Source organism: Nicotiana tomentosiformis, chromosome 5 (genome assembly GCF_000390325.3).
Source record: "Nicotiana tomentosiformis chromosome 5, ASM39032v3, whole genome shotgun sequence".
Taxonomy (NCBI): Eukaryota; Viridiplantae; Streptophyta; class Magnoliopsida; order Solanales; family Solanaceae; genus Nicotiana; species Nicotiana tomentosiformis.
In genome coordinates this window covers 114,231,268-114,257,054 of record NC_090816.1, presented here as the reverse complement: position 1 = coordinate 114,257,054, position 25,787 = coordinate 114,231,268, and the positions used below count along the sequence as shown (strand labels likewise).

Here is a 25,787-nt window from a genome sequence, read left to right as displayed (position 1 = left end):
ACTTATGTTCCTTCTTGTCAAAAGATTGTTCTTTTCATTATTCAGAGACATTATTATAGGCAATCAAGCGATTTATAAAACTAAGCTTTATTCTATTATATATATATATATAAATTTCTACTTTAATTTTATCTAGTAGATTTCTACTTTAATTTTATCTAGTTCCCCGTTGAGTTGTTTTCCTTTTAATTTCTCTGGTCGTTTTCTTTTGTGGGGCGAGGGTTGGGGTTCTTACATTATAATGATGATCAAGTTGATTATTGTACTTTTCATGATAACTTAGAAGATCGACAAGAAATTTTTTATTAAAAACTTAGGCACATCTGTTTACCCGAAAAACGGATAGAGTTGATTTTATGCGTAGTTCTAAGAATACGTGGTATAATTTGGTACAAATTGAAAAAATAAGCAAATGTATATTTAAATTAGCCGTAAAAGGAATGAATACAAACCCTAAATTGAATGGATAGTGATTGATAAGAGAGCAATATGAATCAATAACAAAGCCAAAAAAGGATAGTATTTGCTTGATGTGTCAAATTTTGTGAAGCTGAATAATGTTTTTCTTTTACAAATGATAACCACTCTTAATATAGTGAAGAAATTCTACTTTGGATATAATTAAAAATACATAGTGGAGATCCCATGATAGATTAATTAATTGGCTTTTTCTTGATTCAAGCCATGATTTCTGCCGAGATTCTCCCCCCAAATGCGGCTATAACGGTTTTTTTGTTCCATGACTCGATCTCGATCTTAACCGGTCTCTGGGTCTCGAACTCGATCTTGGCCGATCTCGATATTGATCGGTCTCGATATTGATCGGTATCTTAGCTCGATCTCGATCTTGACCGGTCTTAATATTGATTGGTCTATGGGGCTCGAGCTCGACAACCTATCTTCACATCATGGCTTGATACTTACAATGATGAACCATAGACCATCATGTTCCAATCTCGATAAGTCAAAAGAAGGGCAGACTCAATTTTGACCGTATACAGATAGTCCCCTTGTTCCTCGAAAAGAAGATGACGAGAAACGATATGAATTTTTGAATTTCGACTTGTGGATGACGATGTCACCGACGAGCCCGATTATGACGTACGTTCCAAATGTCCTGTCGGTCCAGTTACCAAGGCATTAAATATTTGTCAGTCGTTGGTCGGCCACTACCGGTTCTGAACCATCATCACCAGGCCTATAAATATTCAAACTCTCATCCTCATCCAAACTTTTCACTCAAAATCCTCTTCTCTACTTTTGTATCTTCTTCAGAAAATCCCTCTGCTTTATATACTTTTCATCGCATACAACCTCAATTCTCTTTTCCTTCATTCATCAATGGCGAAAACGTCCAAAATGGTGCCGCAAAAAGAGGTCGCTTCTTCATCACGACCTACCGGCAGTGAGGATGCGGCGGAGACCCGTCCTGAGGAGTTCGTTCCGATAGGGTGCTCAACTGTCATCAATTTTAAGGTTGAAAAACCTTCTTCGGTACCAGGGCTGATGTGAGCCGATCTCGAGGTACCAGTGTTCAATCATCGAGAAAATTCTCGATAAAGTAAAAAAGGAATGCAACTGGGCAACAAGCACACGGTAGTCCCATCGCCTGAGGAATTAATTACTACCCACGTGGAAGGGTTCTTAACTGTTTATACTTATCCTTTCACGTTGGGCCCGTCAAATCCTGTCATCATCACCTTTTGCAAAAGGTATGTCGTGACACTAGGCCAAATCCACCCTTCATTTTGGAGAATAGTGATTCTCCTCCGATTTTTCTCAAGCAAAATCGAGGGGTGTTCTTTCACCCTCGATCACCTAATGCGCCTTTATAGTCCCCGACTCTATCGAGGAGGGTTAATCAATCTTGCTCGCCGAGCCACCAAAGCGTCGTTCTTGAGTATAGACGAGACTCGTGATCGAGGTTGGATGGGCCGATTTGTTCGAGTCAAAACCTCGGACCTCATCCCTGCCGATGACATGCAGTTTCCTGAGAAATGGAATATGAACTGTGAGTACTTATTTACCTTCGAGTGTTTTTATTTGTGACTTCCTTTCATTTTCTTGATCCATTTTTTCTTTCCCGTTAAAGTTATAGCTCGAATGTCGGAACCGATTCCGGACCTTAAACAATAGGTTGAAGGCCTTGTGCTGCAGAGACCGCACTCCGAGCGCGCTTGGGTGAAACTATCAAAGGGTCGATGGGAGGCCCGTAGTCATGGTAAGTCTCTTTCTTAGTTTGTTTGTCGTTCGATCTTCTTCACTTACTTACCCTCTTTTTTTTCTTTTTAGGACTTGGGAAGGACGTTGTCATGAGGCCCTCATCTGGTGATGAGGAGGTCCATGTCCTGAAGCAGGTTAAAGAGAAGAAGAGAAAAGATGCACTAAGTTCCCCGGTCTCGGAGAAGCAAAAACCGATGAAGAGAACTCGCAAGCCCAAGGGGGGCTCCGATATCATACCTTTAGATTCGATTCACCGATTAAAGTACGAGCCCGAAGAAGAAGAAGAAGAGGAGTTAGCCTGTGTGCGGGCCAATGTTATGATACAGCAATCCTCCAAATCGGCAGAGGTCAATAAAGGAGTTCTGGCCGTGATTCCCGGACAGGGAAAAGCTGATTATGTTTTGTCCCAAGATGAGGTGGTCGAAAGGGAGACCGAGGGCAGACTTCTCGGGCAATAGAAGATATCTCGAGGGACGATCTCAAGATATTCGACATTACTGGATCCCCTCAGATTTCGACTGCCATGATCTGTGAGGCCAACATGCTGGAGGGTCGAGCTTACGAGGGTATTCAGGAGTCATCGATATTCACGGCTTTCAGGAAACGAGTCTGCCACCTCGGAGGATATTGTCGGGTTCAGTGGGTTACCGATGCCGAAGAAAGCACCATGGTCGGGTGCCATTGGGTCTTCATCGAGCCAAAAATTAGTGGATCGATTCCCGGCTCCGAGCGCCAATCCCGATCGTAAGCGAAAGATAGTGCTCTGTATCCCGGAGGATGTCAGAGTTTTCTCTCCCCCTGTGGGGATTGCTAGTTACCTTCGGACCTTGATGACCGAAGAGGACCAAATCGTGATGAATGCGGTAAGACCCGTTTGCCTTTTCAACGAGGCCCAACATGCTCTGAATCGGGCAATTTCAATGGTACCTCTGATGTTTCTTTTATATTTAGATTTGTAGGTAATTCTAACATCTTTTCCCATTTTTGTAGGCCTCGGTGTTGTATCACGAGGCTTTCCTCCGAATCCGGGAGAAGCATCAAGCTGAAGTTCAGAACCTCACTAAGAAGAGTGACTCCTACAAACTTCTCAGTGAGAAGCTTCAGGCAGATTTGGCAACGACTCGGTCTGAGCAGGAGGAAATGTCTGAGCAGGTATTCTGAATTCTTCATGATAGCGAAGACAAACTGGAGGTAACCACTAATGATCCGATTCTGCAGGTTCGACAAAGGCTCGAGCAGATCGGATGGCTCAATTCGTAGGCAGATGGGATATTGGCAGAGGCGAAAGAATTCAAAAAGAATATGGACATCCTTGCCTCGAAAAAGGAGGTTGTTCAAGATCAATTGGAGTCGGCTGAGACCTAATTTCGGGCTGCAAGAGAAAACGCCTCGGTGCAGATCGAAAAGATAAAGGAGCTTCAGCATCAGTTGGACTTGGCCACTTCTGATAAGGCAAGCTTGGCCGACGAACTCTAAGTGGCTAGATCTGAGGTAGCCAAGGTTAATAAAAAAGCCGATGCTAAGGTGGCCCAATTCAGGATTGACGTTGAAGCCAATCAGGCCAAGGCCAGGAGCATGATCGAATATGCTAAATGGCATGCTCGGAGGGAAGCTCTCGAGGAGGTCAGTGCTCAAGGTTTTGATGTTGCGGCCGAAATTGAAAATGCCAAGGCGGAGAAAACCAAGGCCCGAAGGCTGGCCTTCCCTGAGGAGGACTCCGGGAGCTCGGGAGAATCTGAAGACGGAGAAGATTCCGAGGGTGCAACCTCCGATGTAGATTAGGCCACTTAGGACATTATGTTTCTTTCTTTTTTCTAGGGCCGATTCGGCCTTTTGTAAAAACTTTTGAATATAAATATATAGCTTTTCTTGCCCTTTTGGTTCTTGTGTTTTTCCTTTATTGTGCTGTATTTTACAAAGGAGTCCGAGGTTTAGACAATTCGATTGGAACTGAATTAGTATAGCCCTAATACTTTATGATCGAGTGAGTGCTTGCTCGAACTCGAAGTAGGGTAAACCTTAGGTTTTTTGAGCGAGGATGGTCTTCTCGAACTCAAGGTAAAAAACAACCCTTAGGCTTTTGTAAAAAGATTGTTCAAGGATTTGTCCCCTTTTTGGCTTGAAATTGTTTTTTATCATTTGTATTTGTAATGCCTTGGCATAAAATAAGGAATTGTTCGAGAGTTCAAACAATTTTGTACTCTTTAGAGTTTTTGAGGCTTGATATTGTCGAAGCCTTTTATTATTTTGCCGGGGGAAGCCTTTTTTTAATCGGTTTATGAAAGAATTCGAAGGCCTATTTTATTACGGAGTTCGGACGTCTCTGACCCGTATTGGTTCGGCCGTAGCCTTTTTAGTTCGGGATTTGCCTCTTGGGCTTATTTTCCCATTTTACTTCGAGCTTGCTCGAAGTGTCAGTCCCCGAGTGGGGTGGCCGTGGTCTATAAAATCGAGGGTTGCCTAAAAAGTCTTATAATCTCGGAGTTTATATAATTCTATCTCGTTGATTTTTCGGACGGCAATCCCCGATTTGTGGGGGTAATCATTCGAACTCCGGTCATGGTCGGCCCTTAAGCCTGTTTGCATAATAGATCGAGAATATGAAGTAGAAGAACCTTTATGAGGTATGAGATATCAGTAAAGAAGAAATTTCTCTTCATAAGACATTACACATGCGTACGTGTTTTGTGCCAGGGCTCGAGCACCCTGTTGCCATGAAGTAACTTCCTTGCATCGAACTTGATATTCGAGGGTAATGCCTCCCAGTATTAGAGGTTGATTGTAAAGAGGTCTCGGATACTGTTGAATTGTTCTAAGTTAGCATGATCAATGGTTGCCTCATTAAAACCTCGCCGAAAAACCCATTTGGGACAAAAACCGGACTAAGGAAAAAAGAGTGCAACGCATGCTTTCAGATCTAAAGGCTTCGTGTTGAAGAATCTTCCGTTGTTTTCTGGTTGAACACCTGAAAGGGTTAGTATTGAAATACAAATGGACATGAGAGGGTCGTACCTTAGCAATAGTATCGTTTTAGGTGTGATACATTCCAATTGTTCGGTAGTTGTTTGTCGTTTATTATGTCGAGCTTGTAGGATCCTTTTCCGATGATTTCGAGAATTTGATACGGTCATTCCCAGTTTGGACCCAATTTCCCTTCATTCGTCTTTCGGGTGTTGAGGGTGACTTTTCTTAACACCAAGTCCCCGATGTTAAAATATCGAAGACTGGTTCTTCGATTGTAGTACCTTTCAGTCCGCTGTTTTTGGGCGGCTAATCGGACGAGAACGACTTCTCATCTTTCGTCCAACAATTCTAGGCTCGTACTCATGATCTCGTTATTCGACTCCTCTGTCGCATATCGAAACCTGATGGTAGGCTCTCCGACTTTGACCGGGATCAGAGCTTTGGCGCCATAAACCAAAGAGAACGGTGTTGCTCTGGTACTGGATTTCAATGTTGTTCGATATGCCCATAGGACCTCGGGTAGTATTTCTCTCCATTTTCCTTTGGCGTCGGTCAATCTCTTCTTAAGATTTTGGATTATGGTTTTGTTGGTCGATTAGGCTTGCCCGTTCCCGCTGGAATGATAAGGTGTTGATTGGATCCTTTTAATCTTGTGATCCTCGAGAAATTTAGTAATTTTGATGCCGATGAATTATTTTCCATTATCACATATAATCTCGGATAGCATCCTGAATCGACATATGATTTGGTCCCAAATGAAGTCTATGACTTCCTTTTCTCTGATTTTCTCGAAAGCATGTGCTTCAACCCATTTAGAGAAATAATCAGTCATAAACAAAATAAACTGAGCCTTACCTAGGGCCGATGGGAGAGAGTTGACGATGTTCATTCCCCATTTCATGAAGGGCCATGTGGATAGGACCGAGTGGAGTAGTTCCCCGGGTTGGTAAATCATGGGCGCATGCCTTTGGCATTTGTCGCATTTTCGAACGAACTCCCTTGCATCCTTGCTCATATCGGTCCAATAATACCTGCTCTGATTATTTTTTGGACCAGCAAATCGGCACCGGAATGATTTCCACAAGTGCCCTCGTGAATTTCCCATAGGATATAATCGGTATCTCCCGGTCCCAAACATATTGCCAATGGTACATCGAACGTCCTTCTAAATAGCATCCCGTCTTCGGACAAGGTGAACCATGCTGCCTTTGTACGCAGGGCTCTCGATTCCTTTGGGTCTGATGGAAGCTTCCCGTTCTTGAAGTACTCTATGTATTTGTTTCTCCAATCCCAAGTTAAACTTGTGGAGTTTATCTCGGCGTGGCCTTCTTCGATTACCGATCTCATGAGTTTTACGATAGTCCCCGAGTTGAGTTCGTCATCTTCGACCGATAAACCTAAGTTTGCAAAAGCGTCGGCCTCGATGTTCTATTCTCGGGGTACATGTTGCAAGGTCCATTCCTTAATTCGATGTAGAGTCACCTGTAGTTTATCCAAGTACCTCTGCATTCGATCTTCTTGGCCTTCAAAAAATCCCAATAACTTGGTTTACCACGATGAGGGAATCACACTTAGCCTTTACGACCTCCGCTCCCAAGGTTCTAGCTAGTTCGAGACCTGCAATTATGGCCTCATACTCGGCCTCATTGTTAGTCAATTTTGTAGTTTTGATAGATTGTCTAACTATATTACATGTGGGTGATTTCAGTACGATGTCTAGTCCAGACCCCTTCGCGTTCGAGGCACCGTACGTAAAGAGGGTCCAGACTCCCGAAGAGGTACCCGATTTCATAAGTAGTTCTTTTTTAATCTCGGGTACGAAGGCCGATGTAAAGTCAGCCACGAAGTCCGCCAAGATTTGAGATTTAATAGCTGTTCAGGGTCGATACTCAATATCGTACCCACTGATTTCTATGGCCCATTTGGCCAATCGACCCAAAAGCTCGGGTTTATGCAAAATATTTCGAAGAGGGTAAGTTGTTACAACACATATTGGATGACATTGGAAATATGATTTTAGTTTCCTAGAGGCGCTTATTAAAGCAGACGCTAATTTTTCTAAGTGTGGATATCTAGTTTTGGCCTCGCCTAAGGTCCGACTGACATAATAAATAGGGAATTACGTACCTCGTTCTTCTCGAACTAGGACTCCACTTACCGTTATCTCTGAGACAGCTAAGTACAGGTAAAGTTGTTCGTCCACTTTCGGGGTATGAAGCAGCAGCAGGCTCGATAAATACCGCTTTAGTTCCTCCAAAGCCTGCTGGCATTCCAGAGTCCATGCAAAGTTGCTCTTCTTCTTAAGTGGTGAGAAAGATCGGTGGCTCCTATCCGAGGATCTCGAAATGAATCGTCCTAGGGCGGCTATCCGTCTTGTTAGCCTCTGCACGACCTTTACATTATCCACTATCGTGATAACCTCGATAGCTTTGATTTTATCGGAGTTGATCTCGATTCCCCGATTGGACACCATGAAACTAAGAAAGTTGCCCGAGCCAACTCCGAATGTACATTTTTCAGAGTTGAGCTTCATATTGTACTCCCTCAGTATATTGAAAGTTTCCTGCAAATACTTTAAACGGTCCTCTGCTCACAGGGATTTAACTAACATGTCGTCAATATAAACTTCCATTTATTTTCCTATTTATTTTTCAAAGATTCGGTTTACTAGGCATTGATAAGTTGTAGCAGCAGTTTTTAGACTGAATGGCATTACGTTATAACAGTAGGTACCATTTTAAGTGATAAACGAGGTTTTTTCCTAGTCCTTCGGGTTCATTTGTATTTGGTTGTATCCGGAGTAGGCATCGAAAAAACTGAGAGTCTCGTGGCCGGCCATGGCATCGATCATACGATCGATATTAGGCAAAGGAAAAAAATCCTTAGGGCATGCTTTATTCAGGTCTTTATAATCTATACACATTCTAAGTTTGTTTCCCTTCTTAGGGACTACCACCACGTTTGCTAGCCATTCGGGGTATTTTACTTCTCGAATGGATCATATTTTAAGAAGTTTGGTTACCTCGTCCTTGATGAATGCATGTTTGACCTCGGACTGGGGCCTTCTTTTTTACTTTACCGGATTGAATTTCAGATCCAAGCTTAGTCTATGAGTGGTTATTTTAGGTGGGATCCCTGTCATGTCGAGATGGGACCAAGTGAAACAATTCATGTTAGCTATAAGAAATTGAATAAGCTTTTTCCTGAGCTCGGGATTTAACCCCGTGCCCAGGTATACCTTTCGTTCGGGCAGATATTCGATTAGCGTGATTTGCTTCAGTTCTTCGACCGTTGATTTGGTAGCGTCGGAATCATCGGGGACCATGAAGGATCGAGGGATCCCATAATCATCATCTTCGTCAGTCTTCTGCTTCCCTAGTTGGTTTGAGACCGACGTTTGTGATTGCTATTTGGTGTCCCATTTTCCCTTCGAACCTGATCCTTCTGTCGATGATAATGATGGTATCGGAATCACTTCATCGACGGTGAACATTTCCTTTGCGGCCGGTTGCTCCCCGTAGACCGTTTTTATTCCCTCTGGTGTTGGGAATTTTAGAACCTGGTGAAGGGTCGAGGGTACTGCTCTCATATTGTGGATCCACAGCCTCCCGAACAGGGCGTTATATCTCATGTCGCCCTCGATTATGTGGAACTTCATTTCTTGGTTGGTCCCGACCATGTTTACTGGCAAAATTATCTCGCCCTTAGTAGTTTCACATGCCATGTTGAATCCGTTCAGTACCAGGGTTGCAGGCACGACCTAGTCTTGTAGATCGAGTTGCTCCACGACCCTCGATCGAATAATGTTGGCCGAACTACCTGGATCAATTAACACACGCTTAACTTGAGTTTTATTCATAAGTACAGATATTACCAGTGCATCATTATGGGGCTGTATGATTCCTTCTGCGTGTTCGTCATTAAAGGACAAGGTTCATTTAGGTATGTAATCCTGAGCTCGAGATCGCTTCTCTCTTACAATCGACACCTTAGTGCGTTTAAATACCAGCCCTTGGGGGACGTCGATCCCTTCGATGATCATGTTAACAATGTGTTGCAGATCTTCTTGTTCGTTTTGTCTATTGAGTTCTCTGTTTTTGAAGTGATTCTTGTCCGGATCACTTAGAAACTCTTGAAGGTGTCCTTCATTGAATAACTGGGCTACCTCTTCTCTCAGCTGTATGAAATCTTTTGTTCTGTGGCCATGTGTGCCATGATATTTGCACATTTGATTGGGATTTCTCTAGGCTGGATCGGTCTGCAGAGGTCGAGGCCATCTAGTATCTTTAATGCACCCGATAGCCGATACGATGGCAGATGCATCGATGTTGAAGTTATACTCTCACAATCGAGGTGCTTCCTTAGGTCCGGTATGCCTATCGAAACCATTCTTGCTCATCATCCCTCGAGGTCCTTGGCCTCGATCAATTCTCATTTTCCCTCGTACGGAGTTATGCCTTGGTCCGCTACCCCTACGTTCTCCATTATATGGCCGGTATCGGTACCTGTTCGACCTCGATTCTCGGTCGATGTCCCTTTTAATAACGGACCCAGAAGGGGTCCCCAAATTGTCATCTTCGACTCTAATCTTCAATTGATATCGATTATGTACATCGTCCTAGGTAACAACCGGGTACTCAATCAGGTTCTTCTTCAACTGTTGTAAAGCCATAGAGTTTCGTTCGTTTAGCCCTTGGGTGAAGGCTTGAACGGCCTAATCGTCCGTGACTGGAGGTAGATCCATTCATTCCATTTGGAAACGAGATACGAACTCTCTTAGCATCTCGTTACCTTTTTTCCTTACCTTGAAAAGGTCCGACTTCCCGGTCTCAAACTTTATGGCTCCAGCGTGTGCTTTTACAAAAGAATCTGCAAGCATGGCAAAAGAATCGATAGAGTTAGGTGGTAAATTATGATACCATATCATTGCTCCATTTGGCTGGGTTTCCCCGAACTTCTTTAATAATACGGATTCGATCTTATCGTCCTCTAGATAGTTCCCTTTAATGGCGCATGTGTAAGAGGTGACAAGTTCGTTGGGGTCGGTCGTTCCATTATATTTAGGAATTTCGGGCATGCGGAACTTCTTGGGGATCAGTTTGGGAGCTACGCTCGGGGGGAAACGCTTTTGTACGAATTTTTTGGAATCTAGACCCTTCAATATTGGTGGTGCCCCCGGGATCTGATCAACCCTGGAGTTATAAGTTTCTATTTTTTTGTCGTTTGCTTCAATCCTCTTTTCTCTTGACTCTATTCGTTTTGTTAGTTTCTCGAGCATCTTAATAATTTCGGGATTAGTCCCCGATTCTTATTTATTTGACCTTACTTCAGTTGGCCCCATTTTGTGGGTGACTTCTCGGGGTGGACCGGGCTCGGGCCTGCTTGGTGCCTGGGTTTGGCTCTGCAACTGATCTATCTCTACTTGTTGAGCTTGCAATATTTCGAAAACTATACGCAGGTTGATCCCGTCTTCTCCAACATTTTGGGTATTTCGAACTGCAAATCGAGTTCCACTGTGAATGCTATTTTCGGGGTCGGAACGTTGATTCGCCTCAATGGCCACATGTGAATTAACGTCAATTGGATATACGACCCGAGTTCCAATTGGGTCGACGAGTGGCCTTTTATCCTCGGGCGTCGAGTTGTTATTCTCATCTTGAAAGCCAACTTCGTTGTCGATAGGTAGGGCCATTAATTGGGAGTTAGTCGTTTTAAACCTGAAATCAAAGACACTTCCAAGAGCAAGTGTAAAATAGTGTGTTTTACATAGATTCGTACCAAATAACCACTATTATTCTTAGCCCCACAGTGGGCACCAAACTGTTTACCCGAAAAACGGATAGAGTTGAATTTATATGTAGTTCTAAGGATATGTGGTATAACTTGGTACAAATTGAAAAAATAAGTAAATGTATATTTAAATTAGCCGTAAAAGGAATGAATACAAACCCTAAATTGAATGGGGAGTGATTGATAAGAGAACAATATGAATCAATATTAAATCCAAAAAAGGATAGTATTTGCTTGATGTGTCAATTTTTGTGAATCTGAATAATGTTTTTCTTCTACAAATGATAACCACTCTTAATATAGTGGAGGAATCCTATTTTGGATATAATTAAAAATGTATAGTGGAGATCCCATAATAGATTAATTAATTAGCTTTTCCTTGATTCAAGCCATGATTTTCGCTGAGATTCTCCCCCCAAATGCGGCTATAACGATTTTTTTGTTCTTTGGCTCGATCTCGATCTTGACCGGTCTTAATCTTGATCGGTCTCTGGGTCTCGAACTCGATCTTGGGCGATCTCGATATTGATTGGTCTCTTGGCTCGATCTCGATCTTGACCGATCTCGATATTGATCGATCTCCTGGCTCGATCTTGATCTTGACCGATCTCGATATTGATCGGTCTTAATCTTTATTGGTCTATGGGGCTCGAGGTCAACAACCTATCTTCACATCATGGCTCGATATTTACAATGATGAACCATGGACCATCATGTTTCAATCTCGATTAGTCATAAGAAGGGCAGACTCGATTTTGACCGTATACAACATCTTATTTGACGTATTAGAAGATAATCAAAGTATTGGTTTATTCAGTGCTTTGATTTGTTTGTTCATATATAAGTTATACATCAATCTCTGTATTATTTTAATTATGATAAATACAACATGAAATAAAATACATGTGTATTTAATTACTATACCTGGATAAAATATCCAACAAGACATATCTACCCCTGATCTTGAGTTTTCTCTTCAAACCCATTTCAGAATACTCAAAATTCAAAAAGGAACGTTATAATTACAGATTATTCCGAGATATAGTTAAATCCCTCTGCCTTTAGTTCGTATGGATAAACATTTGCTTCCTTTATAATTCTTGAATGTTAGCAAGTTAAAGATTTGATTTTAGAACCTCTGGTTACTGATTCAGCAAAATTCTCCACGGAGGCGGAGCCAGCAATGCCGGTTACGAGTTCGGTCAAACCGAACCTTATATTTCTCTAAAGAAATCTATTAGAATATATAAATTTTTAAATAATATTAAGTACTTTAAAAAAAACTATAATTTCGAACACAAACTTCCAGAAATTTCTGGCCTCTTGATCCACTATAGAAATAGTATTGAAAGGCTAAAGCAAAAGGAAGAGACAAGGTCAAGGCAGACAAGCTTGCCCATACTATAAAGTCTAACTTATTCCACATGCATTGTCCCATCAATTTTTCGTTTGGAATATAATTAATATATCAAGACTCAGTTTTATATATAGACAATCCTATAGAAGTGTTCAATCCACTTTTTCTAGTTTAGTGTAAAGTTCATTTGATCAAAAATCCACTATAGGGGCCATAATGGGGTTTCCAAAAAGAGAAAGAGAAAAGGGGTGCAACAGTGAGGCGGCCTTCTGACTAGATTGTAAATTGCATTTTAAGAACCTAGAAGTTGAAACTTAGTCGTATTAAATTTAAAATCAAACACATATTTTAGATTATACGTATATATCTTATTTGTAACATAATAAACTGAACATCTATCGAGAAATGCTTATGCACTAAATAAATTGATAATTTTAATCCTATATTGCAATCCAGACACATTTTAATCTCGTATAAGTTGTCGGCAAACCTAACCCTTATAATCCATTAGCATAGATACCTTGGTAATAAAAACAACTGCAACAAAAAGGGTTAATCCTTAAACGGTCGTTTGGTTTACCTATTACCAAAAATAATCCCAACATAAAATTTCATCTAATTATAAGTTGTATAATGTTTGGTTAGTTGTGCAAGAGAAAATAAACATTTCATAACTAAATAGTACATCGTTTAAATTCTGCATTAATACTTGCTTAAATTATGCAGAAGTTTGTAAATATTTTATGCGAGATAAAATATGAAATAAAATATACTAATCAGTAATATATGGATAACTTGATAAGAGTAACTAAAGATAAAAATGCCGTTAGAATAAGTAATCTCTGTTGAACAATTTCGACATTTAATATTCACTGCATAAGATCACATAGACTAAAGATTGACCTCTTCGATCAAAATAAAGAAATGAGCTATATAATCTTTACACTAGGGACATGCAAAAGCGGCAAGACTGAAATGGAAGCTGAAAGGGCATGCACCAACGTTTTATCAGTCATATATATATAAAACTTGTCCGACCTAAGAATATTGATATTATTTTATATTTAAAAATAAATTAATTTTAAACTCATTATTTTATTCTTAACAACATGACTTTTTAGTCACGCAAATAGTATGATATATTTAAAACGACAAAATTCAAAAGTCTATTATTCTTTTTTATAATTTGTGCTTAATCAAACAAGTTCACGTAAAATAAAACGGTAGAGTGCTTGTTTTATTATATTGTATATATTATTTTCGCATCTCTAGGGGGTGAGAAACAACTAATAATATGGCAATGAGATGCTGGGTGTGTTGCAGATGCAGCACAAAAGAATTGCTAAATATTCTTATAATAATTGTCTCAACGTAACCACTATATACATAGATAGAGATAGCTGAATCTATTGCAATACACTGACTTTATATAGATATAGAGGTCCCACCTGTTTTCATAAAGTGCTTAACAATCAACCTCTGCACCCAATGTCCCTTTATTTTGGCTCCACATACCATGTGGATTTCTGATAAGGAGTTTTAAGGACCCAAGTATACCTGAGAGAGTTGTATTATTCAATCTGTGTCTTTCTCAGTTCTTTTTTCTGAATTAGTTCGATAATGCTTTTTTGCTTTTGGGTTCGTGTCTCCTCCGGAACCCTCTAACCAACATGGTTTCTTAGATATTTTCTGTGACGCCCATGACTGAGGGCGGACGAATGATGATGGATCAAGTAAAACTTCTACTAGACTAGCAGGTTAACCTGAAAAAGGGATACACATGTCACATTCGACGAATGACACATCGGAATGGAAAAGAAAAGTGAAAATTTTTCTCCGACACAACACAAGTTCACATAATATGCTACGCTTTTGGACTCGATAACAGCGTAGCCTAAGAGACAATTAATCTTTGAGGTCTGTTGGGCCAAAACGGACAATGCCATAGGTTTGGATCGTGACATTTTCATCCTCCTTTTACTTAAATTAAACTATCCATTTTCATATCCTCCTTATAGGACACAAATGTGAGAACGCTGATAAGGTACTGCTCCAGAAATTTGAAACTATATGGGTTCAATTTCAAAGTGGGATAATGTCTTCATAACAACAGTATATGCAATGGTGGCAATTTTGGACCTCAGCGCTATTCCAAGATCCCAGGTAAACAAGTTTTCTGGAGATCTTATTTGGTCGACCTAGTTCAAAACTTTTATGCTTGATTAGTTTACTGTCATGAAATGTTATACAGTAAGCAAAAGGAGTAGATCTCGAAAAAATACATGAAATCAAAAAAAATTATATATATAATTTGGACAAACGATCGCAAATTATGGCCCTTTTAAAGCTTCAACCATTTACAACTAGCTTTATTTTCTATTGCTAATTTATTATCGACTCATGATTTAAAACTTTGAATTAGATTAGACTAATTTACTAATATTATATTAGGCTAAAAATAAGCTTTCTCTGATAGAGGCTCGCTTCTTCAGGTTCAAATATAAGAAATTTAGCTACTGACCTGGCCCTGGCCGGTACCCTGGTGGACCGAGACCTTGGTTAGCACCTGGCTGGTCTACCAGGCCGTAAAAATAGCACGAGCTAGTCAGTTTTATGACTGTTAATTAAAAAATAGCCAGCGTTTGCAAAATTATTGAAAAATAACCACTATTTTATTGCAATACGGAGATTGATGCAGCATAATATACTGGAGATTAGTGCACTTGTGTATGAACTTCCATCATATTATGCTGGAATTCCAACATGCGGAAAGTTCCAACATAATATACTGGAGATTGAAGTACCTATGTATGAATTTCTAGCATATTATGTTGGACCGATATATTATACTGGAACTCCAGTATATTATGCTGGAATATTTTTCGAATTTTGAACAGTATTTTTGTTCAGATTTATCTTTACATGAAAAATGGCTAAATTTTGATTACTTTTGAAACTATGGTTATTTTTCAATTACCACTTGTAAATCTGGCTATTTTTGAATTTCTCCCTACCAGGCCTAATGCCTTGGTCGGCCCAGTTCAACCCCAACCGGTCCATTATGGGTTGTTTCAGTCCTCTTCACTGGACCGGACCGATCCGGACATGGGGCAGCTCAGTTACAAGAAACAGGATTAATTGTTATCAATATTTTGCAATTGATTAAAATTCTGGTCCCTAAATTCAATATCTGGTCCCTAACATAATGAATTGAGCGCCAGAGAGAAATTACTTTACTCTTTTTTTGGAAAAAGAGAAAACTCTCCGTTTTTTCCCTCAAATTCCCGCTCATCTCTCTGGAGGGCCCAGGCAGGTAAAATCCCTAAACCCTAATCTTTCAATCTAATAATTCACTCTTCCATATTTCTCTAAATGCTGAATTAAAATATGTTTCTGGGAATCGAAGGTGTGTTTTCTACAAAACATCTTATAATTTTGCTACTCTTCCACTCTTTCAGTAGGCAGGTTCCTACAACGCATCTGATAAATTTTACTGGGTTAAGAATTTTTTAGCTTTACCATTTGCACTGCGGAATGCTCAAAATCGTAAATCTGAGTCCGAAGTGCCAGCCAAATAGTCTGAGTTATTGACTAAAGATAAGCGTGTTACTCTAATCTTCAAGCAATAGACTGGTCCAGTAAATTCCAGAGTGAAATTGCTTGCTACAGTGATATATGTATTTTATACAGTATGAGTCTTGTAGGTGAACCCTAAAACCTTATTTCTTATGATTTTTTCATGTTCTGTTCCCTTATCTAAGGGTTGGAATTTGTTCTTGTAAAGTAAAATGTCACAGCAGAAAGCAAAAAAAGTAACTGTGCTCAGGGACGGAGCCAATGCCTAAGTTACGGGTTCGGCCGAACCAGTAAATTTGATTCAAATCTTATATTTGTCTTAAAAAATCTATTGAATATGTGTAAATTATTAATTTAGAATCCAGTAACTTAAAATAATTACAATCCCGAACCCTTAAGCTTCGAATTCTGGCTCCTCCTCTGCCTGTACCAGGTGGAAGTTAACAAGTACCGGGTGAATAGTAGAGGTACGCACAAGCTGGTCCACACACCATATGTCTTTATTTCTTATGATTTTTTCATGTTCTGTTCCCTTATCTAAGGGTTGGAATTTGTTCTTGTAAAGTAAAATGTCACAACAGAAAGCAAAAAAAGTAATTGTGCTCAGGGACGGAGCCAATGTCTAAGTTACGGGTTCGGCCGAACCAGTAAATTTGATTCAAATCCTATATTTGTCTTAAAAAATCTATTGAATATGTGTAAATTATTAATTTAGAATCCAGTAACTTAAAATAATTACAATCCCGAACCCGTAAGCTTCGAATTCTGGCTCCTCCTCTGCCTGTAGCAGGTGGAAGTTAACAAGTACTGGGTGAATAGTAGAGGTACGCACAAGCTGGTCCACACACCATCATTATAAAAAAAGAAGAGAAAATGGATAGTTTTTTATTGGATTATTTATTCATGTAAGGAAAATGGAGTAATCTATATGGCAGATCTGCTTCACTTAACGTGTCTAACTATATTGAAATATGTGGAAGAAATCTCTTTAACCGGGATATCTTCTAATAGTGACTTTATCAAGCCTGAAATATAGACCAGGAGACACGTTGTGCAATCCTCATAATGAGATGCTCATAAGCTACTCACTTTTAAATTTATGGAAGGAAAATAATAGTTTACAAGTTACCTAACAAATCAATTTCAATTTTTTACACTATTTCACGCGAACGGATGTTTATGAATGAAGAGTCGTTTAGTTTTTTCATTTGTTAAGTCCTTGTTGCTTCTCTATCAATAAAAATACCATCATAACTTGAATGGACTCCAAAAAACTTGAAGGAAGCGTCAGTGTTTTTAATTTCTACAAATATTTCTTCATCAGTGAGTACGCATAAAGCCCACAAAAAATGGTGAGAAGAAAGAGATTTCGATGTTTTCCCCCTTTCCTTTCTATCTTTTCGAAAGGATGTTCACAGTAAGTGAATCACTCTGTACAAGAAAGAAAACTGACCTTATTGACACTGGGAACCTTTGTACTAAAACTCAAGATTCTGAACTATATATACCTTTTGAATAATTATATGTCTTTTTGAGATTGCATAAAAAGTTACATGCATCTTAGGTCTTAAACTCAAGAATATGAATTTTATATATCTTTTGAATAATTTTACGTGTTTTTGAGATTTCATAAAAAGTTATGTGCAACGTAGTACTTTTGTTATCCTACATTTTTTTTCTACTCACATTTTAATGTATCCTTCAAGGTTATGGCACCTAGTAAGGAATGGATGCAACTTGTTGATAATCGACTTGATAAAGCCTACTCAATCGGGGTGCAAAAATTTTTGGATTATGCTTTTAGAAGAACAGGGGAACTGTATGACGTACGATGTCCATGTGTCAAATGTTGTAACACAACTTCAGGAACACGTGAGACAGTCGAGTCACATTTGAAAGTATATGGAATAATTCAAAATTATACTTTTTGGTATCACCATGGTGAAATTTTAGGCGAGCCACAGTCGGACTGTGAACTGATAGCCCATTGCCGCCGTCTACTTGAGAAAGAGCATATGCAAATTGATATTCCATTGCCTTCATCTACTGATCAAGGTATGCAATACATCAAACAGTTGAAACAAGTATGATTTTCAAATTTACTGTGTTATTAATTTGCAGAATTGAATTTTAATGCTAAAGTTTTACTAAATGATTTCAAGTATGAAGTTTGGCTATTATATGACCATAAATTTATTTATTTGTACGATATGTTCAGACATTTCTAAAGTATGCAGATGTAGGTTCATGTAATACTGAAAAGGTAAAAAAAGTTCGAGGAAGGAACAAGTGCAAAGAAGTTGCGTCACTTGAATTTGGACAGAAGCTGAAAGTAACATTTTACAACAATCGAACGGTTGGAAAAAATAGCAATCTGTTTTCAAGGAACTTGGGAAAATTAGTTCGTGACCGTAATTTGTGTCCGTTGGGAGTATCATCGTGGCATGACATTAAGGAAGAACAGTTAAATCACATGTGGGCAGCTGTTAAGGTAATGTATCCAATTTGCCAATGGGCTATTTGCTAAAGTTCATCTAGAAAATACGTTTTCATTTATTACTTGGGATTTATAATGTGGCCTTAACTTGCTCTACTAAAGCCTGTAGCTCCTAATTAGATCCTTAACCCTGAAAAGGTTTCTCTTTTTTTTTTTTTTTGGTTGCAAATAGAGGTTTTGCTAGTGATTTTTATTTATTCTAATTAGTGTTAAGAAAGCATATATCTGCTTTTGATTTGCTGTAGTCTGGGCTTTGTAGTTGTGCATAGAAAACAAAAAGATTCTTTTTTATTAAGTGGCACAAAGCTCTTTTAAAACTGAAAAGGGGAAACGATAAGGAAAAATAAATGCACGGGAAAAGTTACTGGAATTTCTAATTTTTGCAAGAGAAGGAGAGCATGATTGAAGTAGCCAGAAAGAAAAAAATAGCAAGAGGAGAGAAAGTAATTAGAAGGATGGAGTGATGGATCAAGTGGCTTCTTTGAGTAGCACTATGGTCTCTTATCTGAGGAAGCTTCACTCAGATGTGTGGGTTTATTCCTATTATCATTTCCTAAATTGAAGTATTTAAAATTAGTGCATCTTTGGTCCTTTAATTTTGTAGATATTTCGTAAGTTATTTCAGAATTACTAATGTCTTCTTTTTGTCATGTCATTGAATTACTAATTCCTTTTGCTCCAAAGGGCCTTCCACATACTCTGTACTTTTCCAGACAAAAATACTTTTACCTCATTGGTTAACAAGGAACTTCTGTAAAGAACTTCTTCTTAAGTAATTTTAAAAGCAGAAAAGTTTTCCCAGAAGAGTGTATTAAAGATCTAGGATTAAAGAAAGAAAAGGACAAACACCAACTCTAATTTCATCGCATTTGGAGTTCAACCTGTGTTTGATTTATTGTAGGATAAATTTGAGAGTGATGACATGGATATTCATCGCAATCATATCTTGGGATGGATGAAAGAACTATGGAACAAATGGAGAGGACAATTGCATGCAAAGTATGTGAAGGGTAAGCCAGTCCAAGAGGCTCTTAAGAATATGCCAAAGGGGATAGACAAGAAACAATGGGAGTGGTTGGTAACAAAACATTTTTCTACGGAAAATTTTCAGGTTTGACATAAGACCTAGTTATGCAATTTCATTGACATACTGCTCCTATTATCTTTTAATCAAGAATTTATTTATGACATATAAACTAAATGTTGTTATGCTAGGCGAGAAGCAATAGGAACGCATCAAATAGAGCTAAGTTGAAGATGCCTCATCATATTGGTAGCAAGCCAATTAGAGAGATTATTTATCAAAAGGTATCACCATAAGATCTCAGTTATTTTTCTTTTAAAAAAAATATTGGTGAGGCGTTATTTGACATGTTTACTTTGATGTAAAGGGCGGAAAAGATGGCAAACCACCAGATTTGGCAACTATTTTCTTTGAGACTCGCAAGAAGAATAACACGCTTGTTGATTCTGAAACAATCGAAAAACATGTGCGTGTTGTTAATTGGACATGTTACTTTTAGTTATTATGGGTTCTGACAGAAATCTCTCAATATATTTTGTAGGCTCAAATCCAAGAATTGGTGCAGTCCGAACCATTTCTTCCTAGTATAGAGATTGTAGAAAAATGCTTTGGACCTCAAATTCGCAGCCATGTATTTGGATTTGGGGGTGGAGTAAAGGCGAAAGACTTGAAAGGGCGCACTTCCTCAAAGGCTGAATTACGGTCTGAGCTATGTTCAACTCGAGAGGAAAACCAATCTTTGAAAGATCGCTTGTCTACCATAGAAAATGATGTGAAAGAACTGAAGCAGCTAAAAGAATTGCTATTAGCTCAACACTCCAATGTCCAGCCTCCGACATTACTTATTTCAGGAGAATGATAATTTGTTTGATGAACATACCAAGTTAGTAACAACTTTATCATTTCCTCCTTTTGAAGTATGACGCATACTCCCTGGCTTCAAAAAATGTGTATACCATTCCTGCCTGAAATGTCTTATTCAATTATACATTTGCTTAATTTTATAAACTTTTTTAGTGTTATATTTGACATAGTTGATGTTTTATCAGTGATTGTGGAGACCTTATGCAGTTAAGACTTGAGAATCAACTAGAAGTGACTGACGTTATTTGTTTCTTCAAGAAGTGTAGTACACTTATCTACTAGACTACCACTGACTTTTTTGTGATATAATAGTGTAAATATTTTAGTTTGTAAACTAAATCTAATGAAAGACATAAACTTGTCATGTAGGTCGTCGGAATTATTTGGTTTTATCAACTGTGAATATGAAGGCATATTTGTCTTAAAAACCTTAGTAAGTTAGGATGTAAAAATACAGAATTGAGAACACCACATGGGAAGAAGACAAGAGGGTGAACCAACAGAAAAAGAACGTATTGCTAAAGAACTGGAAAGCGGTTAAAACTAGGCAGTTTGCTTGATCAAATTCTGAATATCCAGCAGTATCTAGCCATATCCATGGATCCATCCGTGGCAATTATTGGAGCTGTCATCTACTGTATCCTACCAAAGGTCTATGCTAGTAATCTTGTGTCAGGAAAGAAAATGTATTTGGGTTTAGAATGGTTATTGAGGAATTCTCCAATTAGACTGATCGCATCTTAGTTTTGGATGAGGATTTTGGATCTCTCCAAACTCTTCATATTCATGTACAAGGGGTTGGACATATCTGGACATATCTTGAAACTTTTGCAACTACCCAGTAGAAACGAAGCACAAGAGCAAACTAAACTAAAGTTCTGGATTATCACCGAATCATGAGTTGAGTAAACTTCTGCTTAAGGGCTTTCAGCTGCTGCTCAGAACTGTTCGAGTTGGTCCATTTAGTTGTTTTTATTTATTTAAGTTTTGAGTATATGGTTCAACACCAAACAAAGTGAAACTTGAACCTATCAGTTGAAAAGGGGGATTCACACTTAGTCTTACATGTTTATATACTTCTATCCATATGAGTAGGATAAATGTCAGTAATTAACCTACTGCTGTACTTTTTTTTATTTCTTTTTCTTTTCCTATATTCTTCTTCTCTTACCTAAATAATTGTTATTAAGGTCTACTTGATTTCTTTCTTTATTTTTGAGATCTTGGGCCCTTCTTGTCAACACTTCACAATTTACAAGTGTAGTCCAGCCCACAGCTAGATAGGGACATAGGGTATTACAAGTGGTTATAAGTACGTACTTTATGAACAAAGATAAGGAATTAACTAATTTAATTATCACAAATATTAAAAATAACTAAAGTTAAACAAAAAGGGAAGACAACTCTTCATACAGAAGTAAAGTTCTAAATGGAGAGATTGATGGTGGTTCGTGCATAATGTGGGGAAAAGGTAAAAGTGTAAAAGACCTATGATATATTTCGTAATAAATTAACTTTTTTTTTAATAACCGTGGTATTTGGATCAATGACCGCGCACCTCGACTAATTCATCGAGGTACCCTGTTATCTCCCACCAGTACTTGTACTGGTAACTCTGTCCAGTTGACTTTTTGTGGGATTGAAACCTTGCACCTAAGTGGTACAAGATGAAATTGCAACTACCAAGTTGCAACTTCAATATCTTTTTAATGAAGTTTCTTCTTGAAACACTGTAATTTTTAACTCAATTTTGATTTCTTTCATTTCACTGGTTATTTACATATCATATTTGAATCTTTAGATTTAAATGTACACTTACAAGTTACATTCCATACTCAACGTTTAAAGAGGAAAGGCACATAGGCGCACTGAAAAAAAGGTGACACGCCTTATATTTTAGAATTGCAAGTAGTTTCTGCAAAATATTATCGGCACTTCAACATTTGTAATATCTTCAATCAGCTCTAATGCAGACAGCTTCAGTTTCCTTCCTTATGTACCAGCAAGTCTCAATTCATCTCAAGTAGTGCTCAAATCTCAATCCTGTAAAATCACAGTCACCTCTTCAATAGTCTCTTTCTGCTTTGGTTTTCTCTTGTAAGTCACTATTGGGTTCCCTGCTTCCCTTCAAATTCTATTCACGCCGCAACTTCTATCCAAGTTACAAAACTAAGAGGCGAATTACATTTGAAAATTTTATTGAATCTATTAAATAATTGTATGGAGTTAGGTTTGGCAATTGGCAAGTGAAGTGAAGGATGAGCAATTGAGGCATTGAGCAGTTCTTTTTGTCTGCTGTATGTGGTGATGAGCAATTTTTTTGTACTGCTCTCCCCTGTGGACTGTATATTTGATGAGCAGTGAGTGATTTTCTCTATGTTAAATTGGTGAATGGCATGTGCATTATCTTCTTTTCTTTGCTTTAATATTCCTTAGATACAGTGGGATGTTTAATTACCACTGCTTGCAACTCTTTCTACTATTTAGCAACTACTAGGTTATAAATTTACGATATAAAGAGGTTCGACTCCCCTGGATCTTTTTGGTGCTTAGATCTCTGATTTGGGGACAACTTATCTTTCATTATGTTAGGCTTATAGCAAACATCTATTCTAACTGTCCAAAAAAAAGTTCCCCCTCTTTTCCGAGGATGTTAAGGATTTCAATAGTCATACATAGCGGGAATATTCTTATAATTTCTTAACAGATAGTAGTAAGAATGAATTTTCTTGTTGATACTATGGAATCAAATTGATTAGTATTTCTTCATTGGTGCCTAGATACATCTTTAATTGATCTGATGCAATGTGACCAAGCTATTGATAGCGTCTTGGTTTTACTTACTATTTATAACGTGACCATACCGAGGGACAAGTGTAAAAATAGCCATTTTTAGATCGCTATTTAAAGTTCTTAAAGTTTAGTTGCCTCAGAATCTGAAGTTTGAACGCAGTTCAAATTTAGACCTGCAGGCGGAAGTAGCCTCTGACAGACCCTAACTTCAGACTTTTAGGTATAAAGTTGAAGTTGTGGTAGTTCAAAATTCAGACCCAAAGAAAATGGCTCATTTGATTCATGATCCATTCCTTATAACTGAAGAAGAACTGTTGCATTAAATTATGCACAAGATGGTTCATTTGATTCATGTTCCTTCTCTTATAACTAGCCACTTGAGTATTACATCTTAAATTACCAATCAACTCATCCTCGGCTGTGTGCTAGCAATCTAAAGGATTACTTAGAAAAGGACTAGTAGTAGTAGCAGCAGCACACAAGGAGAAATCAAGTGGGTACACTTGCAAAAGGTGAGTTAGGTTGGGAATATATAACTATATACGTTTTCTACAAAAGGAAAAAAAATGTTATTTTCTTGAAATGTTGACAACCGTTTTTTGCTTGCTTCTTGTCTCCAGCAAAAAGCACAGCTCGTAAGGATAAAACAAGGAAGTTGATTAGTCCTTTAAGTTGTTACTTTGCGTCTAAACATCATCTCAAAGAGAGGCTTGAAAAGTATATGTCAAAATCGAATTGGCCCTTGTTTCATTTTTATATGTTTCTCTTTTGCTCTTTAGTTAGTTGCAATTCCAGTTGTCCATCCTTGACAAGTCTCACCTTAGGTAAATTGCGTAGCTGAACACTTTCTTATGCAAAGTGTAAAGATGTAATAGAAATTGGGTTCTTATGCTGTTGGACAATTTAAGACAAGCAAATATTTGGTATTTGTTTTAGCCACCAGACTATCTTGAGCTCACCAATCAATTGTATTACGATTTTGAAAAAAAGTATTTGATCCAAAAGACGTAATATCTTTAGAATCTCAACCAAATGGGGATTAGTTAATTAAATACTAAGAAGCACCAAAAGGATTTGTTTTGTACACAGAATCTTGCAGGATTATTTACAAGAAAGAGCAAATGTATTCCACGGAAAAGCTAAAGAATTAACTAATGACATGGAAGATATGGTTTTAAGTTTTCTACAACAAATCATTGTTAATACTTTCTTATTACCGTAAATGTTGACAGCCACTTTTTACTCTTGAGGTAGGCTTTGAAAGAGTTATCAGTAAAATATTTATTTTGGGTACTAAAAGATAATATATATTAATATTTATGCATCATGGTTATAAATACTTAGTGATATCTGGGACCCATCTACCAATTTTTTAATTAAGAAACAAACAAAAAAATTGATCCTATATCAGATTGATCTTTGGTGGAATATCAAACAACATGGACTAGTTAATAGCTGGGGAGACAGTGAAGATACTAGGAATCAAGAAATGATTTGAGAAAGAGCAGATATTTCATAAAAGAGAAAAGGGTTGGAAGTACACGTAGCAAAAAGTAATGAATATATGGTTTACAAATAACGATTTTACAAAGACTTAGAGACCTTTTTAACTACACAATTTGGTGGGTACCACTTTTCCCAGTTAATAATGAGTTCAATCTCAATCAACATGAAATGATGAAAGGCACCAATAAAGATAAGTTGGATTAGTTAGAATTCTTTTATCCTTAATTATAAATTTTGGGTTAGATTTCTAAGTATAGAATTGCTTTTATTAGCAAGTCTTTACCATTACCATCCATTGTGAAACTTTTTTTAGAATTCGAATTTAGTCAAGCTCCGAATATACCCGAGACAAAAACAATGCTTGTCAAGTTTTAGTACGTGTAATGCAAAATAGATTTGCTCAATATAGTTTTGATACTGAGAGTCACTGGTCTGATTTCCTTTATCTCCTTATTGATTTCTTCTCTATTTGAAGGAGAAACTTTACAATCTTTTACATCAAACAGTTTCATCGCTTTGGCCAGGGAAAAAAAACAAAGAAAGAAAGATAGAAATTAGTTTAACATGTGTCGAATAGATTATTTAGGAAGGACAATTCACGTTAAGCTAATATACTGGCAGCTGTAAGATAACGTGCACCTGCTATTTCAAATATATCTTTGAATTAATGGTTTGATTCTCATATATAGAGCATGAACAGAAAACTGGTTTTCTTATTACTCAAGGGTTTTTAAGTATTGTGCAACATGAGTTTAAAAATATATAACAATCAGAAGCGACTTAGAGGGTAATAATAACTGAATCTTTATATTAATTAATCAATAATTGATAATTTGGTAAAAATTACTAATTAACCTACTATCACAAGTTAAACGATATTAATAGTGTAACATTAATGATTAAACTGACCTTTTAAATTGTAATGCTTAAAAGAAAGGTTTGTCAATTAAAATGGCTTGAATCGCTATAAGAGAGAAATCGTATTTATATTTAGTTAATAACCAATATTCTTTCACTTATAATACTCAAAAGTTCATCCCCAAACTTTACACCTTTCCCCCCTCTAAAATTTTCCCTATATAAGCAACTGCCTCCAAGGGAGACTTCAATTCATTCAACACCAACAAAAACCAAAAAGAGTTAGACAAAAAAGTAACGTACAAACACACACTATACTCTCAATCTAAAGCTCT

At 37.9% G+C, this 25,787-nt stretch overlaps 1 protein-coding gene across 3 annotated transcripts; it reads left to right on the top strand.

The window, feature by feature from the left end:
• The first annotated feature begins 14,087 nt into the window (after positions 1-14,087).
• Positions 14,088-20,453, top strand: LOC104095434 (uncharacterized). 3 transcript variants are annotated; one of them, XM_009601575.4, is made up of 7 exons: positions 14,088-14,497; positions 17,617-17,965; positions 18,154-18,401; positions 19,309-19,518; positions 19,623-19,715; positions 19,799-19,897; positions 19,973-20,453. In XM_009601575.4, exons 1-7 carry the CDS (start codon positions 14,405-14,407, stop codon positions 20,288-20,290), a joined length of 1,410 nt encoding a protein of 469 aa, XP_009599870.1. In that variant the 5' UTR covers positions 14,088-14,404; the 3' UTR covers positions 20,291-20,453. The 3 variants fall into 3 exon arrangements, with proteins under 3 accessions (XP_009599870.1, XP_009599869.1, XP_009599871.1); XM_009601574.4 differs by having other exon boundaries at positions 18,148-18,401; XM_009601576.4 differs by lacking the exon at positions 14,088-14,497 and adding an exon at positions 15,493-15,647 and having other exon boundaries at positions 18,148-18,401.
• Positions 20,454-25,787: the final 5,334 nt, after the last annotated feature.